This window comes from Ornithodoros turicata, chromosome 6 (assembly GCF_037126465.1).
Source record: "Ornithodoros turicata isolate Travis chromosome 6, ASM3712646v1, whole genome shotgun sequence".
In the NCBI taxonomy this organism is placed as follows: domain Eukaryota; kingdom Metazoa; phylum Arthropoda; class Arachnida; order Ixodida; family Argasidae; genus Ornithodoros; species Ornithodoros turicata.
Genome location: NC_088206.1, coordinates 46,257,485 through 46,275,730, shown reverse-complemented (window position 1 = coordinate 46,275,730; position 18,246 = coordinate 46,257,485). Strand labels below are relative to the sequence as shown.

The window sequence follows — 18,246 nt, the reverse complement described above, 5'->3', positions numbered from 1 at the left end:
GGGAAAGAGAAAGTGGGCGCGGTTTAGAGGTTGCAGTCGTTAGTTTCGGTTTTCTACTCGTACCAACCGCGCCCGCGCCAGAAAGATACCGGGATAACGACAAGAGTAATATGGCATTTGAAACTCAGTTTCATTTCAGCCTACGCTCCCTAACACCGATGAAAGAGATTGAAAAAAGAAGAAATGGTTATCGATGAACAAAGGGGGGAGAAGCCAAGGTCCAAATCGACAAGGGCACGCAACGTCATAGCCGTTTCGACACATTTTTGAAATTTTTGTCCACCAAGTGTGGATTCTGGAGTTGGTCGCCAGTCCAATAAACGAACATAGAAATCATAACGAGCGGCATATGCGAGTATACGTCATAGCCGTTTCGCCACATTTTGCAATTTTTGCCCACCAAGAGTCGATTCTCGAGTTGGTCACGAGTCCAATACAGGAACATAGAAATAATAAGGAGCGGCGTCTTCCAGTATACGTCATAGCTGTTTCGATACATTTTTGTAATTTTGCCCACCAAGAGTCGATTCTCGAGTTGGTCGCGAGTCCAATACAGGAACATAGAAATAATAAGGAGCGGCGTCTTCCAGTATACGTCATAGCTGTTTCGATACATTTTTGTAATTTTGCCCACCAAGAGTCGATTCTCGAGTTGGTCGCGAGTCCAGTAAACGAACATAGAAATCATAAGGAGCGGCGTCTGCGAGTATACATCATAGCCGTTTCGACACATTTTTGAAATTTTTGTCCAACAAGTGTGGATTCTGGAGGATTCTGGAAAGGGCACGCAAGCAGATGGAGAGGGCAACGGGGCGCGAAGCGGGAGGACCAAAGTCGCACGGTCAACGTGACAAGAGAGAACTGATGTTCTGAGGCTGGAACAACATAGAAGGGACAAATACAAACAAAGCCTCAAATTGCCTAAGAAATTAACGATGAAAGATGAAAGTCGCTGACTGTAGGACTCGAACCCACATCTTCTGGATTACCGGTCCAGGGCTCTACCAATTGAGCTAATTGGTAGAGCCCTGGATGGGTAATCCAGAAGATACCTATCTAACCTAACCCAGCACTACAGTGGTTCTGTTTTGAGAAGTGCGGCAAATACAGATGGGAGACATTGATGCACTGATTAGGAGTGCCTTGCAATCCGATGACGGTGGAGATTGTAACGCAGATGGAGAAAGGCCATTTCGCGTTCTTGATTTCCTTGAGGCGAAAAATAAATTGGCGTGAGAGTACCAAAAACTGAAGCATTTGTTGATGGTTTCATTTCGTGCGGTAAGACAAATTTATAGAAGTAAGCGTGCGGTGGCGTGTTCTTTCTATTTTTATTTTTTTTTCTCGTTAAAAGCTCAAAAGCGGAATGGTTTTGTCTGCAAAGGGTGTCATTATTGCTGCACTAAAAAGGCTCTAGCTGTCGTCCCACTGTTCCACCAATTCCTCGTCGTGCATGCGTTGCGTTTATTTCTATATGCCATCGGCTTCGTCCAGAGATGGGTCATTCCACGTCAAATAATCCCATGGTCCTGCTCGACCCCTGGCAGGTTAGTTCCCAAAAATTACAGTGGGTATCCTGTGCTAGCAGTAGGCATTTTCCGAAGTCCTACCGAAAAACATTGAACCGCTTTTGATTTACGCAGGGTCAAAGTTGTATAGCTCAGGATGAGATATAATCATGTCCTAATTACTTATGTGCCAAAACTCCTTTATTTTTCAGGCTTTTATTTTATGTTATTTTACTTTGTTTATTTATTTATTTATTTATTTATCCGTCAAGATGGGCTCATGTTTCGCCGCTCTTATTTACATGTTTGAGATCTTGGCATTGGATATTTTAACGACACTTTACGGACAAGGAAGACAGCTAGAAACATTTATGCGTGGTGACGACAACCCATATACAGCAAAGAAGCACGTTTTGAAGGGTGTCCGCCCAGTTGATTTTGTTAAATGTAAAACGTGATACTTTCGTCAAAGTTGAACGTTTTGTCGGCCAGTTTTGTAAATGAAGCGATCGACGGAGAACCGTCAAAAGGTATGAAAATGATAGAGTGGAGTGTGAAAAATAACATATCAAAAAAGAAACAGGGTACTTTTTTAATGTGCCTGAGGGTGTTTTTTTTTTTTTTTTTTTTTTGCGTTTGACATACTACACCGAGCCGCGCGCGCACACATCTCACGATGGGAGCACGTCGGTGGGCTTGACGAACACGGCGCTGCTGTGTGAGGGACAACAACACCGTGCTCTGCGCTGTTCAAAACTAGCAAGGCGATATAGCTTGTAGGTCAATATACACCTTTCTGATGTACGTACGGAGATACCGCTATAAATTTTGCGCCAACCGCAGGGGCACTGCTTCGCTTCGGGAAGCTAACTTTGCCTAGAAGACAAGGGTAAAAAAAGTACAGTCGTTTGCGAACATTAGGATTCTTATAATTTTCAATGGTGGTCATGTAACTCTACACAGATGAAGCGTTGTTACTTGTAAAAGAGTCCCTGCTGGTGGAAGCAGAGTTGGCGCAATATTGATAGCGATATCTCCGCACAATCGCGACGAGGACTGAGGTAGGAATTACTGCCTGTCTAGTTCTGGACAGGTATAAGAACGCGGTGTGTTGTCGCATCACACAATAGGCACCATATGGTCCCATCGTGACCACGCTCACTGTATGGTGTAGCGTGTCGAACGCAAAAAATATGTTATCGCACTTACGAAGTACCTTCTTACTTTTCTTATATATTTTATTTCGCACTCGTCTCTACCATCTCCATACCTTTTGACTGTTTTCTATCAATCACTTCATTTCCAAAACTGGCAGAGAAAACGTCCAACTCTGACAAAAGCGTCATGTTCTGCGTCCTTCAAAACGGGTTCCCCTAGCGAGCCTGGTTTTAGAGAATAACGTTTTAGAGAAGAGATTACACTTTAGCGAATTACGTTTCATCGAAAGGAAGGCTCCTTTTTTCGATTTACGTTTTAGAGAGTAGGACGCGCACGCTTTAGAGAACACCGTTCTCGAGAATGAAGTATTGGTTTCGATTTCAACACATTGATCGAACGGCAGTCAGTGTTCGACCAAAGTATAAAGGTTGTTTGTTTGCGCGTTTGTATTTTATTTGTCTTAGATTTATTTGTATTATCCCTGGAAGAACAGTACCGATATTTCGTATAGAGAATGCGGGCTTTCTTTTTGTTAGAATGCAAAGATTTTGTGACAAGTTGCGTTCAAATGCATTTACTTCAAATGATATGCAATCGGGCGCGCAGATACGCGCTTGTACTAATTTCATTTTGTCTACTGAATAGACGACATAGCGCATCTTTCTCTATTCGTCGTGGCCAGCCCCTGATTCGGAACTTCCACGCCGCACCAGTGGCCGATCCAGGGCGGGGGCATCGCCCCCCAAAACCGTTAGTTTATACATTGGATTTCTCTCTCTCCCCTCCCCTAGTGCGCGCTTCGAGAAAGAAAGCGCCCCCCCCCCCACCCCCCGAAACCGAGGGTCTGGATCCGCCACTGCGCCGCGTAGCAAGGACTCATCACCAGGACAAACATTGCCTTGCACAGGGTGATTCATTTAATTCATACAAATTTTCAAAAACGAACGCGTCAGTTTGTTCCACGCGCGACTAATGTATTTGTATTCCTAGGTGGAAGCCTTTATTAGTTCTCACTAATTTGCCCCACTAATTAATGAAAATAGATGCGCATTGTAACATCAGACATGGTTATAATGATGTCAAACCTCTCAGACAGTGCGAAAAAAAAAGAAAGAAAAAAAAACGTAAATTTACTCACTTTTGTTTTTTTGAGTTTTTCTTGTACGGTTGAGTTTTTCTTGTAGTTTTTCTTCTAGCCAGACGATTAATTTTGGGCTGATATTGGAGGCCCCTCTGACCGGAATACAGATGCATTAATGACGCGCAGGTGTGCTTCACCCTGTGTGTGAACTGTTTGTGTGCACCAGTGAAACAACCCCCTCCCTCTTTCCCGCGAAAAAAAAAAGAAAGAAAGGACGGCTGGTAGAACGTATCCGCGCGGTGTCACACCGAATCGCCCAGCGAACGTCGAAAACTGGGGGTCAGCTGCGCTACAGGGTTAGTCTAGCAAACGTTACATATTTTGATCGCATCGTATAAACATAGAAGACGGGGTTTATCCTACACCAAACTTTGCAGACAGGTAGCCATTTGTCTGAAGTTTTGTTGGAATTTTTTGTGAGCATTATGGTCCTGTAGAAGAAAAATTAAAAATCAAGCAAAATTTCACTCTGTGCATTTTCTATGGCCTATCTCACTCAAAAGCCGCCATTTTCTGCTGTTGAACATGAGAGAACTTGATGTTCTGAGGCTGGAACAACATAGAAGGGACAAATACATACAAAGCCTCAATTTGCCTAAGAAATTAACGATGAAAGATGAAAGTCACCGAAAAGGTTAGCTAGCTGTAGGAGTCGAACCCACATCTGGGTTCGACTCCTACAGCTGGTTAATCTTTTCAGTGACTTTCATCGACGTGCTTTCATCTTTCATCGTTATTTTCTGCTGTGTGCGCTTCATTTTCATTTCACCACACACAGGTGGCACCAGCATACAGAGCAAAACTGGAACAACTCAGACAGAACTCCTGCGGACGTTCGAAATAGATCCCAACGTCCATGTCCTGAAATAGATATCAGATGGACGTCTCTGGGAGCTACATGAATGGACGTCCTTAATTGTACATCCGCAGGATGTACCGTAACCGGCGTTCGAAGAATTGTCCGAATAGGGTCCTTGATGGGATGTTGCAGGGAGCATTATCAGAAGAGAGAGAGAAACATGGCAAGGTGTGTTGCGTCGTAAGTTCGACTTCGCTGAACCAGCTAAATGTCTAAATGCCAAGACATCGGCCATGAACTGAGTAGTAAGCGGCCCATTTAAAGCTCATCAAAAGAGCGCATTGGTGCACTGAACCGCGCAAGAAATATGTAAACAGAAACCGATTAATTACTCGGAAAATCACTAAGTGTCGACGCAGCTTTTTTCTTTGAATATTTTTCGCTGAAGGTCCCGATGCGTAAAACAGAGGTTCCGTAAGCGTGCGAAGTAAAATTAAAAAGTTAGGATGCTTATTTAATTAGTGAGCGTATGCAAGTGAGCCGCTCACTACTCAGTTCGTGGCCGATGTCCCAAGGCAATTTACCAAAAAGAAATTTCTTCGATGGTGCCACCTGTTCACGAATTATCCAGCCGGGGGATTTCGGTGGGACACCCGGTATATTCTATGCACTTTACGCCTACGGACAAGCCTAACCCTTATTTAAAAGTAAGCGACAAGTTGTGCCCGTTTATTTATGCACTCAAGATGACAGACAGCATGGAGTGTCATTGTTCATATATCTTAATTGCTTTTGTCACAAAGTAGAAACAGATGCTTTGCGTGTGATACTTGTGGCACACACTAATTTTGTTTGGATTTTGTGCCTTTATGCTTGCTTGCCGTTTTTTTGCAACAGTGGGCCCGGGAAGGGGCTAGGAAACAAGTACAGAATGCTCTATTTACTACCACCCTTTCAAATTCATTCTTCTCAGAAACGGGATGCATAAAGGCACGAACTCCAAATTACAGAGAAGTTTGTTGCATACAGTGCATTTCTTTAACATGCCATGTATGCAATGCGGGCTCTGAAGTGTTTGTTCTTATTTGCCAGTCTTGTACTTTCACTTCCAAGTATTGCTGTCATATTCCAAGTTTCGTTGATACATGCACTATGTGCACTCTATACACTGTATTCGGTAAGGGCAGATGATACCTCTATAGTCATTAGGTGGTACACAGGTCTAGTCATTTATTATTGTTTAGGCAAATCACACGCACAGGTCTCATGTGTGCCTTTGTTTTGACATATATGCAAATAGGTACAAAATAAATGTTTGTTAGTAATCAGTTTTGTCGTATTCTACTAATTTTCAATCCTGTTACATAACGTGCATCATGCGCACATGCCAGAAAGCCTTTCGGATGCTGGCCCCTGATGGCAGGTTCCCTCCCAGAAATGCCACAACAATCTTATCAAATCAGATTCCATTATATCTACGCCACTGCATGATATTTTAGAGATATTAGTTCGTCCCATGGACATCCGCTCAACATCCATAAAGTCTGCGATGGACATCTGTCGGACCATCCCTGGATTGGATTTCGAGTCCCACTCGGACTTGTGAGAGGACATAAAACGGATCAAAACAAATGTCCCTGAGACGTCCAAAAATCCATATGTGGACATACCATGGATATTCTCCGGACTGCAGTGCGTTATTGGGGCAGTTCTCAGTCCAGTGTTATCGGTATACGCTCGCATTAAAATTAAGCACCTCACCCTTTAGTTTGACTCGCAGGCAAACGGGACTCTAGAATTGGTGGAAGCTCGCGACACAAGCAATATATAGTCCCAAGGCTCCCGTGGCTCAGTGGTTAGCGTGCTGGCCTTGTAGGTATGCCACTGCCTTTCTAAGTGCATGGTTCTAAGACCTTTTTTTGCTTTTCAAAACTTCACGCTCAATGTCCGTAACGGAAATATACCATGTAGAAACAAAGAGGACCAACTGAGAAAGAAAGATGCAGTGGCCGAAGCTGAAACAAAATGGCAGAAAAAAAAACGCCTAGTATATAGGAGTCTGTCCACTTACGCAGCAGCTCAATAAACAGTATTAATAATAATGAGAAAATACCGGGCCCTAGCTGTGAGCACGTACGCAATTAAGTAAGTCCATGCAACGTCCCGGCATCTCCGTGTAACTTCGTGTGAGGACAAAAGACGGATATTTGTGGGAAGTCCAAACCATGGCCACTCGGAGATGTGGGGGACGTCTGTCGGAAAACGGGAAGTTTTGTTCCGTTTGGGAAGAGGATTGGTGCATAACGTCAGAGGGGCAGCGTGTGAATGTGAAGCAGACACAATAAAAAATGGCGGTGTTTGCGTGGGATAGGCCATTGAAAATGCATGGGGCGAGATCTTGCTTTATTTTTAATTTTCCTTCTACGTGACCATAGCGCTTACAAAAAATTCAAATGAAACTTCAGGTAAATGGCTATCAGTCTGCAAACTTTGGGATGGGTCAACCTAGTCTTTTATTTTTACAGTGCGATCGAAATGTGTAACGTTTGCTAGAATAACCCGCGCATAAGTGAGCGCGGGTGCGGGTATACCCGCGGTTAGCCGCAGATACCCGCGCAGTTCTGCGATTTTCGGGTAGAAATTTGATGTCGCCGCGGGTAGCGGGTAAATTAAAACCGCAATGTAGAGCTGTAGCCGCAATGATTCCGCGGGTAGTGCGGATAGACCCGCATTACCCATATCCACTAAACTATAACCTTTCGGCACTCTAACTTAATTACGTATTAATTTTGGCATTCTTCGCATTTTGCGTCAAGAAAAATATACCTGAAGAAGAAATCTCTCTTCACATGTTCCATGGCCATTTGACTTTTCATCGGAGCACCTGTGGCTTTCACTTGACAGTTGACAAATTCGACATCGAACATGCAGCGAAGAAGGGATATGCGCTCGTGAAACCGTGCGCTCGTGGAACTGCTTGTATAGTCGGCCATGCTTAGGTGGGCCACTTCACGACTATCGCAGGGAGGGGGGGGTCGTGCGTCCTGGGTCGACTTCACAGGGAACTGTGCCGACATTTGTCTTAAGAGGAAAATCCAGGGAAAATAACCAGACAGCACAGCCGGCGGCTGGATGCGAACCCGGTAGCCTCTCAGTTTCGGCGTGGAATATGCCATCAACTTGACCCCGTGACACGCTCGAGACTAACCGTCATTCTGATATCTGATATATTTCTCTCTCTTCTGTTCTATATTTCGAGGTGTCCACGCGGATTTTTTTTTCTTCTTTCTTTTCGTTCATCTTTGTTCCTTCCGTAAAATCTCCTGTGCAGAGAAGCTGACGGAAGGAGGCAAGTATATTCGAAGGCGCTGTAAAGCGTTCGAGTTACAGGTAGCTGTCGCCTGTCGTGGCCGTAGTGAAGCGGCAATTCTCTCTGTTCTCTCTGCCTTGGTCAACCCCTTCCCCCACTCTGGCTCACCTACGCGCTGCCTACGTACAGGAGCGCGTTTCCACCCCACGTCTATATACGTAGTTGCTTCAATATTATGAGTCAGTAAAGCGATATAACTTGTCGCATTGTTTCAATCAAAAAGTCTGGCGACATGGTTAAACTGGTTAAACTCTTCCCGAAATTTCACCTGCCCACTTTCCGTAAGTATATACGTTCTGTCGTCTGCTACGAATCACAAAGCAGCAAATTCTCCAAGTATGTCATCATCTTTCCAGAAGCATTGAATGCAATCCTATTATTTGTACAGTCTTCAGATCAAGATTAATCGTATTTATCCTGTACATTTTATGATTTTGCTCTTTATTACACATTCCGGGTCGAGAGTATATACATAGCAGAAGGTGTTTCCGTCAAGGTGTGATGAAGTAATGTGAAAGCCGTAGAAATCGCTAGGATTCTGTACGTATTACTGCATCGCGTGTGATAGTACTCATTACCTTTTAAAGTTAACAAGAGTGAACGACATGAAACAAGCGAAACAAATCCGCTACACGTCATGACACGCGTGTGTGCACGAACGAGTGTCATCGTTAGGCTTGAACGGATCAAGCAAATAGACGACAAGGAAACGTAGGAACGCTTCTGTTTGTTAGTAGTGCTTCTAAGTTGGAGGGCTTACTGGCAAATGGATGCACGCTTTCCTTTGGGTTGCTTGCCGTGGGACACAGACAGATACGTAAAGCATATATGCGGGCAGGACCGTCCGCCTCAATTACGGCGCGTCGTCAGCCCCAGTTTCTCTATTATCCTGGAAATGTTATTCACCCAGTGACAGTCATTTCGCTTGGATGTGCTCACTTTGAGAAGGCATTGAAAAACGTTACACGAAAAGAGAATAGCTGTAGTCGCGGAATACCTCGAGAGTGACTTGCTGCTTCATCAGGCAGCTTGCAGAACGACAGGCGCTGTTGTGAAAGCTCACTTTATGTTCGTAACAGAGGAAATCTAGAATCTGAACAGTAATCTGAGTATGCGTGCTCTGAATGAATGAATGAGTGCGTATATGCATGCGCATCCTACCGTTAGCTTTTTTCATTTACTTTCAGTTTCACTGTATTGTCGTGTTTCTTTGCAATTGTGAATCACACAGAGCTTCGTAGGATATATGTGTGTGTGACAGATAATATTTTCTCACACACACTTATTACTTATTGTTGCTTCGATGCTGCGGTGTTTGTACCCTGGGAAGTGGCATTATCTTGTAAAGTGAGTAAATAAATTTAAGATAAAGAAATACAGAAGACAGGTGTCTATGATAGAAATGTGTGTATGTTTTCTTGCTCCAATAGATCCATAATTCTGTTTTAGGCTCGCTGGGGATGGATCAGCGGGTGGGGTCCGGGTGGAGCCTCATCTCACGTGACAAGAAGTGTCGGCCACTTACACAGGGAATGATATTTGTGGGACGACAAGAGTGTGACATTGTGGTGGACGTGAGTCCCTTCTACAGTAATTTACTGTGACCGGCTCTTTGCTTGCTTAATTTTGCGCCATGTTCAAGGTCTGGCAGTCTGTAATGCGTCTGTTGTAAAATGTTGAACGTGTAAGCTTTGCCTCGTATCTTAATCCCTGATTACTCTCTCATTGAATTTGTACAACGGTTGCGAGTCTGTATTGTGAAAAGATTGGTAGGATTTTATGTTATTGCTTACTTCAGTGTGATAGATGACAATGGGTAAAAGGATTGAAAGCACTACCAAGTTATCTGACATCAAAACTGACTCTCTACTGCAGTCCCTCAGTGTGGACAAGAGGCACGCTGTCATCTTCTTCAATCCCAGCGACAAGCTCTTCCACATCAAAGACTTGAACAGTGGCACAGGGGTAAGTTCCTTTTTTTTTTTTTTTGTGTGTGTGTGTGGGGGGAGGGGGGTTCAAAGGCTGGTAGCCCTTGGATGCTGCCGAGGATGATAGCATTGATGTATGGCCTTCCTTCGATTAAAAAGATATTTTAATGCAGAGTGCATTCTAATGGAAGGGTATGAACTCCAAATTTTCGTCTTCTGGCATAGCGCATGGTGTGGCTCTCTCAGATGGTGCTGCTGTCACCCACATGTGCTTGATCAGCTGTGACGTTACATCTGATGCGTGCTCTTGTTCAGTCACTTGGCAGCTGCTGCACTTTCATGCTTCTCGCTGTGAACGTGAGTTTGGGAATGGATAGCACAGACGAGGAGTAGACCGTTCGCAGAAAAGGGAGGAAAGATGATACCCTTCATTAGCGACTTCGACGTCAGCACTAACAAACCTGTAAACAGGTGGCTTCTATATGTTACGTTAACACATTCTGAGACTTCATCTCCTGAACAGTCAAAGCAAACTGCCACTGGACATTGTATGTGTTCAAGTGCAGTGTTTGTGCGAAACATTGGAAAACTCTCATGCAAGACACATACTATATCCTGTATGAGTAGTAATTTTTGTGAGGAACTAATTTTCCTGAAATTCGCGAACACTCTTTTCTTCGCAAATTTAAAGTTTCATAAAATATCAGACAGAAAAATATGCGAACGAAGTATGTAAGAAATTTGACCCAGGACGCTGGGGCAACTTATGTATGCAGTTTCTTATGGTATTACATTTCATTGCCTCACAAAGTATTCAGCTCTTCTCCGCTGCAAGTTTAGACAGTAGTCCAGCCGTCACGAATCCTGCACGGATGTTGGTGTCCCGTGATTCCAGTTCCTTGTAAGCCTAGATCATCCAGCAGGTGTGAATGGGTGTAAGCATGCTGCCACGCGGATCGGCCTTCGTAAAAGTTGCCACATCACTATCGAGTGCCAATCATACCTGCTCGATGCGGTGAGACGAATGACGTTAGACAGGGCAATTCGGCAATGACAATGACCCAGATACCAGCTGAGTAAGGACCCCCCTAGTCTCAGTACTCTCAGTCAAAAGCTGTCAAAAGGAAGACAAATGCAAGGGGTAATTACCCAGTTGTGATACCTTTTGTTAACTTCTTCCTGGAAGTTCAAGGTGGAGGGCCTCTAAGATGCCTGATGCAGGGTCGACGCATCGCGAATTTAAGGTTCCGCGAAAAATTGCCCGATGCTGGCTCCTCACAAATTCACGAATTTAACCACTTAAACAGTAATTTGCCTATCACAAGTCACTGGTGGGTACAAGAAGTCCTGGTTGGGACATGTCATGGTGGGACATGGGATATGGCAATGGATAACAAACAAGCTAGCACTGCATCCACCAAGGCCGGCAGTGACATTAGCAATCACAATGAAGACAACATTTAATGTAAATGTAATGAAACAATGTACCCTAATTCCCTAATTACACAGTGATGGTATAGTGAAACAAGAGCATGCATTCTGCAACTATTGGTTGTAAGGCCAAAGGATCTGCAACTTTTTTGATGATACAGAAATTGCAAGAAAACGTCATTTTGCTCTCCTGAAAAACAGCTGCGTGTAATTTTTCTGTAGCTACATAAAAGTATGTATGTAATAAATAATATATAATTATAGGTAGGTAAAAAAAAAATGTTTAGTTCAAACTATATTTATGCAATGCGACTGCAAGGAATCTCTGGCAGCAACGTAAGAACCGGTGCATGATATGAGTAATGTGGGATATTAACAGAAGTGCTGCACAGGGAAACCGGATAAAAGCATGCGGAAATTACTTGGGGTGACAGCAGCCTCACAGTAGTGAAATGCATAACATTAACACAGAGAAATGAAAATGTGCGCATTCATGCAGGAGGATAATTAGCATGGAGAGATCGAAAATGAGAGGCCTCGCAGACAAGTAACAGGATATTGCAGAGCATCAATGTGTCACAGCCCCTTTATGATATTTGTGTGCCAAACTCAATCTTGTAGTATTGTCTGGTTGAGTCTTGCAGCTAGAGGGTCTGCTCTATAATAGCTGGGTGACATACTGTCGTTTTTTTTCCTTTTTTCAATGAAGCCCTGAAAGATGCACCTAACAAAGTGTAAAACGAAATGAAACATGAAATATAGGAGGAAACCACTTTATGCCATGTGGTTACCCAGAAGTAGTGCCTAGTTCAACTGAAAAATGTGAACATAGTATGTCATCAGTGATTCCTTTTGCAGACCTATCTGAACGGTACACGCATACCTGAACAGACCTACGTGAAGCTCAGCCACATGGACTGCCTTAGGTTTGGCTATGATATCCTTTGTGCACATGTACTGACCTGTGGTGAGTCAGCGTATGTAGTGGGAGATGTCTTACAAAGGGCAATCCAAATCTGGAAAATCCTATTTGCTGCATTCACTTTGATATCTTCAGATGCTTGAGGGTGCGTGCGTCCCCTGACATGCTTTCCTCTCCAGTGCCCGTGTCTCTGTTCGTTCCAGCCAGCCTTACCACGCCATACATCTCCTTTTAATTTTTAATGCTTGCCTTTTTCTCTACTTTTTAATACAGTAGAATCTCGATGATACGAATCTCACAGGGTTGCGGAAAAAATTCGTATCATCCGAAATTCGTATCAAACGCATTAAACCAAAATAAAAATTGAGGCAAGAAAATAGACAGTGACTGTTCATCTATCAATGAAAGAGGTTGGTTGTAACGCTTTTGTGTCTCCGGTTTTGGCCAATGCTGCCCAAATACACGAGATGATTCAAAAGACGTAGCACGTGCTTTTCACCCGCGAGTCGCGCGACAGTGGTCTAAAGCGAGCTTCTCCTAAAGCAAGCAGGCGTTAGGTGAAGCCGACTTGCGGAATGGTGACGCGTAATGTTGCCACAAGTTGTCCTGATATGTTCCCTTTACGTGTTCTGGGGTTCTGGTAGCTGTTTTCTGCCAGAGCGATGTCACACAGCTTTGTGGTTTATTGTTGCGAGGGGGGTAAAAAGGTCAAAACAGAGATAAAGTGATAAGGTTCCGGGCCGTTCAATCCCTTTGATCTTATCTCCACCACCACCACCACCAAAAGGAAAGTCATTGCTTGCATTGCGCTACATGATGTAAGGGAGTTCGTAGTGAGGATCGCCCACCTTTTCGAAAGACGCAGCAGCATGACTCGCGCGCTCTCGCGTCTCGGGGGAACGACCTCTGTCGCATCCTCGGCTCATTCGTGTCATCCGTAAAGGCAAGATAACGCGTTCGTATCATCCGAACTCTAATACATGGGAAGAATAGGCATTCCGGCCGGGACCGGAAAAGAATTCGTATCATCCCGAAATTCGTATCATCCGTGATCATATCATCGAGATTCTACTGTATATGGAATTGCCAAATTAGGTTAATTTTGTGCTAAACCCAGTTTTGGACTGTACTATGACGTGTCAAGAATGTTGACTAGCGCTCTGTGAATTGTGATATCGAAGTGAATACCAAGTGAATAATTATTCGGCCGGAGCAAACATGAAGCGAATGGTTGTGTAACAGAACTGGAACAGCACCAGTACCGTAGTGATCAGGGCCCTTGTAGAACGATATTCCAGAAAAATATGCATCAACACTTAGTGATTTTTTCGAGTAATTAAATTAAGTGGTTCCGGTTTACGTATTTGTTTTGTCAAGTATTGCAGCCATGCGCTCTTTCTCTCAGCTATCCAGCTCTTAATTATGTGTTCATCCACCTGATTGACACACAGAGTTGATGGAAGATAAGGAACGGCTGCAAGAGATGCTAAGGTGTTCCATGTCTCAGGGCCCTCAACTTCTCTACCCGACTGGTACACAGTTCTCTGGGTAGGCGAGATAGTGTGCTTTTATCGCAGTGATGACAAATGCACCACAAGCACTGTGTACCGGACAGGTAGAAAAGAAATGTTGATGTGTCTCTTGCGGCTTTCCTTATCTTCCATCACCCCCGTGTGTGAACCAGGCCTAGGCCAACATATATAAACAGGCCTCAAAGCTTTGCGGTTTCCCCAGTTGGCCGCGTGTGCAGGCAGTGGCGCTTGTTCCGTGGCCCCGATTGATGTCGGCATTGTTGGGAATGACCTATTTGTATGGCGGCCTGCACCAAGTTTCGGATTTCCCGCCGCATCTCTCGTTTTGAAAAACAAAGTGATTTCTGGAAGGAGGGATGTTAGTCACTTTATATACTTCTCTCTTGTATTTAATATATATGTATTTTGATGATTTTGATGAATGAATCATTGCGTACTGATGGGGCAATGGGTGCCTTCTCAGTGGGAAGGAAAAATTGTCACCAACTTTTCTGTCGTAATTTTGAGCCATTTCATTGAATTTATATTATTCTTACACTGTGACAGAGCAGGAGGACAAATTATATGAAAATAATATTGCGAAGAATATGAACTGTGGGAGTTTCGAATGCCAAAAGTGGGCATCAGCAGTCTAATTGACACTACCGAGCAAAACGTAGAATACTCATTTGTCCCTCTAAAACAAAGCTATACTAACAGTGGTTATTTGCAAATATATACAACACATACAGTCATATTTCTGAGCTATTTACATGGAGTAGCAGGTACTGCTTGCGACACGGTTGTCTGGAATCTGGATGTCATGATTCCTCAGCGTCCTTCGGTCCCTTGCAAAAATGGCCTTTCAAAACCATTACAAGTAACAGTACAAGTACAGTACAGTAACAAGTACAAGTAACAAACAGGTGCATCAGACTTTATTCTTCGTGTTTACTACTCGGTTTAAGTAGCCACTTTTATGGGAGACCGAAGTATGCCATGGAATCATGAAATCGAGATTTCAGACAACCGTGTCGCAATGCAGTGCCTACTACAGTCGTCGTCCGATTTTTCGGACCTGGCGGGGATCGCGCAAAAGTCCGAATAATCGAGCAGTCCGAAAAAACGAATTTCGCTTCAAAATAAACTTTACTAAGCACTAGTATGCTGAAAAAATTTGTCGGTGCTTTCCTAACGCGCTTCTAGCTCTGCCTGATAACATCAGCTTATATTTCCCGAAGTGACATTTCGTCACTGTACACCGACAGAGGCGCCGCCGTCATCAAGTCCGCAAGTCGGCTTCACCTAACGCATGCGTGCTTTAGGTGAAGCTCGCTTTACAGCACTGTCGCGCGACTCGCAGGCGGACAGCACGTGCTGGGCCTTTTGTATCAAGCCGTTGGCCAAAAAATGAAGACGCAAAAGCGTTACGACAGATCTCTTCTACTTACAGGAATGGAAAATGAACAATCATTGCCTATTTTTTGCCTCAATATTTTAGTTGGTTGATTTCTTTTGAAACAAATTTCGGATGATACCGATATTTTCAGTCACCCCAAGAGAGAAATTCGCTGGTTGGGCAAACAGAGTCCGAAATATTGAGCGACGGGGCTGCGCGGCGTCCGAAATTTTGGACGTTCTTATATATCAACTCTATGGGACTGGCGGCCGTTCCACGAACGAGTCCGAATAATCGAGCATGCCCGAAACATCGGTGTCCGAAAAATCGGTCGGTGACTGTACTTCATGTAAATAGCTCAGAAATATGACTGTATGTGTCATACATATTTGTAACTAACCACTGTTAGTATAGTTTTGTTTTAGAGGGACAAATGAGTATTTGTCTACGTTTTGCTCAGTAGTGCCAATTAGACTGCTGATGCCCGCTTTTGGCAGTCGAAACTCCCACAGTTCATATTCTTCGCAATATTATTTTCATGTAATTTGTCCTCCTGCTCTGTCACAGTGTAAGAATAATATAAATTCAATTAAATGGCTCAAAATTACTTTAGTAAAGTTGGTGGCAATTTTTCCTCCCCACTGAGAAGGCACGTCTATGTTCAGGCTATTGCCACATCAGTACGCAATGATTCATTCATCAAAATCATCAAAATGCATATATATTAAATACAAGAGAGAAGTATATAAAGCGACACGCACACGCGCATTCCTAACGGTCATGTAACATCCCTCCTTCCAGGCCGGTCGTGAATGCAGTCGGGGCGCTAATCCATATTACCGTTAAGAAATCACTTCTTTTTTCAAAACGAGAGATGCGGCGGGAAATCCGAAACTTTGCGCAGGCCGCCATACAGATAGGTCGTTCCCAACAACATCGACATCAGTCTGGGCCACGGAACGAGCGCCACTGCCTGCACCCGCGGCCAACTGGGGAAACCGCAAAGCTTTGAGGCCTGTATTATATATGTTGGCCTAGACCAGGCAGAGGTCACGCTATTAAGAGCTGGATAGCAGTGCAAAGGAGTGCATTGCTGTGCTAGTCAGCACAGGAAATATGTAGACCAAAACCAATGAATTGGTAAAAGAATCACTAAGTGTCGCCTCGTTTTTTCTCAGGGATTTTTGTTGCTGAAGGTTTTGATTACTATGGCACAGGCGCAGGGCGGTGTTGAGAGTAAAATTTAAAAGTTGCGATTTTTGTTTAATTATTGAGTGTATGCATGTGTGCCACTCACTGGTCAGCTCCTGGCTGATGTCTCGAGGCTTTTTTTTACCAAAAAGAAGGTTCTTTGGTAGTGTGAGCCGTTTCTAAATTATTCAGCTGGGGGATTTTTGTGAAACACCCTGAAAAATATCCACTGTAAAACTTTGGGTAGGCATATCATGCTGCTACATAAAGGCAGACATTGAAATAGTTGTACAGTGCCTAGTTTCAAACCCAAAAGTTAAAAGATGCACAGAATAGGAGTAATTCTAGACAGTAAGGGCTGCCTAGAATTTTGTGACAGAATTTTGATTCTGCATGGAGTGAAAAAATGATAAATTTACCTTGACTTTTGGTTTCTCACGGCACGAGACCTTCTGTGTCATTCACGAGGGCTCTCCAATGTCTCCATTTTCAGACGCCAAACATGAAGTAGTGGTTCAGGACTCCAATCCAGCGGTAAGCAGTTGCAGCTGACAGTGGGGCGAAACTATTGCTCTCTGCATGTTGTAATATTCTTTTTGTGTTGTTCATTCTATTGTTTGCACATTTTAATCAGCATTCAGAAGTCTCAGAGCAGCTGTTCAAGCAAGATCTGATTGTGGGTTCTTGTTTTTCTGTGTCGATAATGCAGCAAAAGCTTTTAATGGTATTGTGGTATTTTGATAGATGTGATTAAATGCATCACGTATGCATTGTACTTTACACAAGAGCATTGTCACGAAATACTGGCCAAATTACTGGTTCCCCCTCAGCTCAACCAGACATTTATGTAATTGTGCTTGCTGCGCTGCAGCGCATGAAAGCGCTTGTTCATGTACTATAGCGTGATGTCAGAGTGGGACGAGTCCTGCAACCCTAAAAGAGCACACAAATAATTGTAGGCCGATATTCGATCCTGGAAGTCGAAATTTGAAGTCTTGAAAGAAATTTGAGTCGCAGAAGAGTTCCCATCTCTGTTTACAACTCGTGACGTGTTTGAACCATGTAGACACCAGTGGCATGGCCGAGCGGGTTAAGCCGTCCTGCTCGTTGGTGGTAACCAAGGCCGTGCTGAAGACTGGGAGGTTGGGCTATGTGAGGTTTTCCCTGGGTTTTCCAAAGACCTTCCAGATGATTGTCGGCACAGTTCCCCATAAAGTCGGCCCAGGACACATACTAACCTCCCCTACTCCCTCCTGCTGTCCTCTCTTCATCTGTCCACATCAGTACGCCACTCATAGTTACAGTTGCTTCGCGGCACTAACACAGAATAAAAAACAGAAAAACAAGAACCCTGTAGACACACCACGTTGCTTCCAATTTCTTGCAGAAAAAAAGATCACATTACTGGGTCGCTTGTGGCGCTATCCATTGAGAAGTATTCGCGTAATTGGAGCAAGTGACTCCACCTGAAAGGAGCACTCAGGTGGCCCTCAAATTTTTTTTTTTTAGTTTTTCGCTGCGGAGTGTTCTGCAACAAACAAAATTTGCTCCTGCGAAAGAACGATGAGTGCAGGTGACCTACAGAGCATGTGCGAGGTCTCTGTTCCGCACACCTTTGAAAAAATTATCCACTCGTGAAAAGAGCATATTGGAGAATGAGGGAACGTCGTGACGTGACATGGTCCCCGGGCACGTCACTCGTGTTGTAGAGCGGTACAGCTCGAGCAAGTATAAACACATGTGAGCTGAGAAGAGAACAACAAAGTAGAAAAGGCACGGGGACTTCCCTGCGTCATATGAGGATCGTGTTGGCTGTCTGTGACTGCTTTCTCCGACTGTTTTTGTAAGTTTGTTTGTGCAGTTATAATAAACCGCAGAGCAAAAATAT

At 43.9% G+C, this 18,246-nt stretch overlaps 1 protein-coding gene across 4 annotated transcripts in view; it reads left to right on the top strand.

Moving 5' to 3' along the window:
• The first annotated feature begins 8,193 nt into the window (after nucleotides 1-8,193).
• Nucleotides 8,194-18,246, top strand: part of LOC135396611 (centrosomal protein of 170 kDa protein B-like) — a 71,889-nt gene continuing 61,836 nt past the window's right edge. Inside the window, exons 1-5 of one of the 4 annotated variants that reach the window (XM_064627661.1) lie at nucleotides 8,194-8,257; nucleotides 9,426-9,550; nucleotides 9,852-9,941; nucleotides 12,194-12,272; nucleotides 16,798-16,892. In XM_064627661.1, the coding sequence (XP_064483731.1) occupies nucleotides 8,209-8,257; nucleotides 9,426-9,550; nucleotides 9,852-9,941; nucleotides 12,194-12,272; nucleotides 16,798-16,892 (438 nt within the window). In that variant the 5' untranslated portion in view covers nucleotides 8,194-8,208. Of the gene's footprint in view, nucleotides 8,258-8,448; nucleotides 8,517-8,674; nucleotides 8,688-9,425; nucleotides 9,551-9,851; nucleotides 9,942-12,193; nucleotides 12,303-16,797; nucleotides 16,893-18,246 lie in introns of those variants that run through there. The other 3 variants (XM_064627662.1, XM_064627663.1, XM_064627664.1) reach the window with 3 other exon arrangements.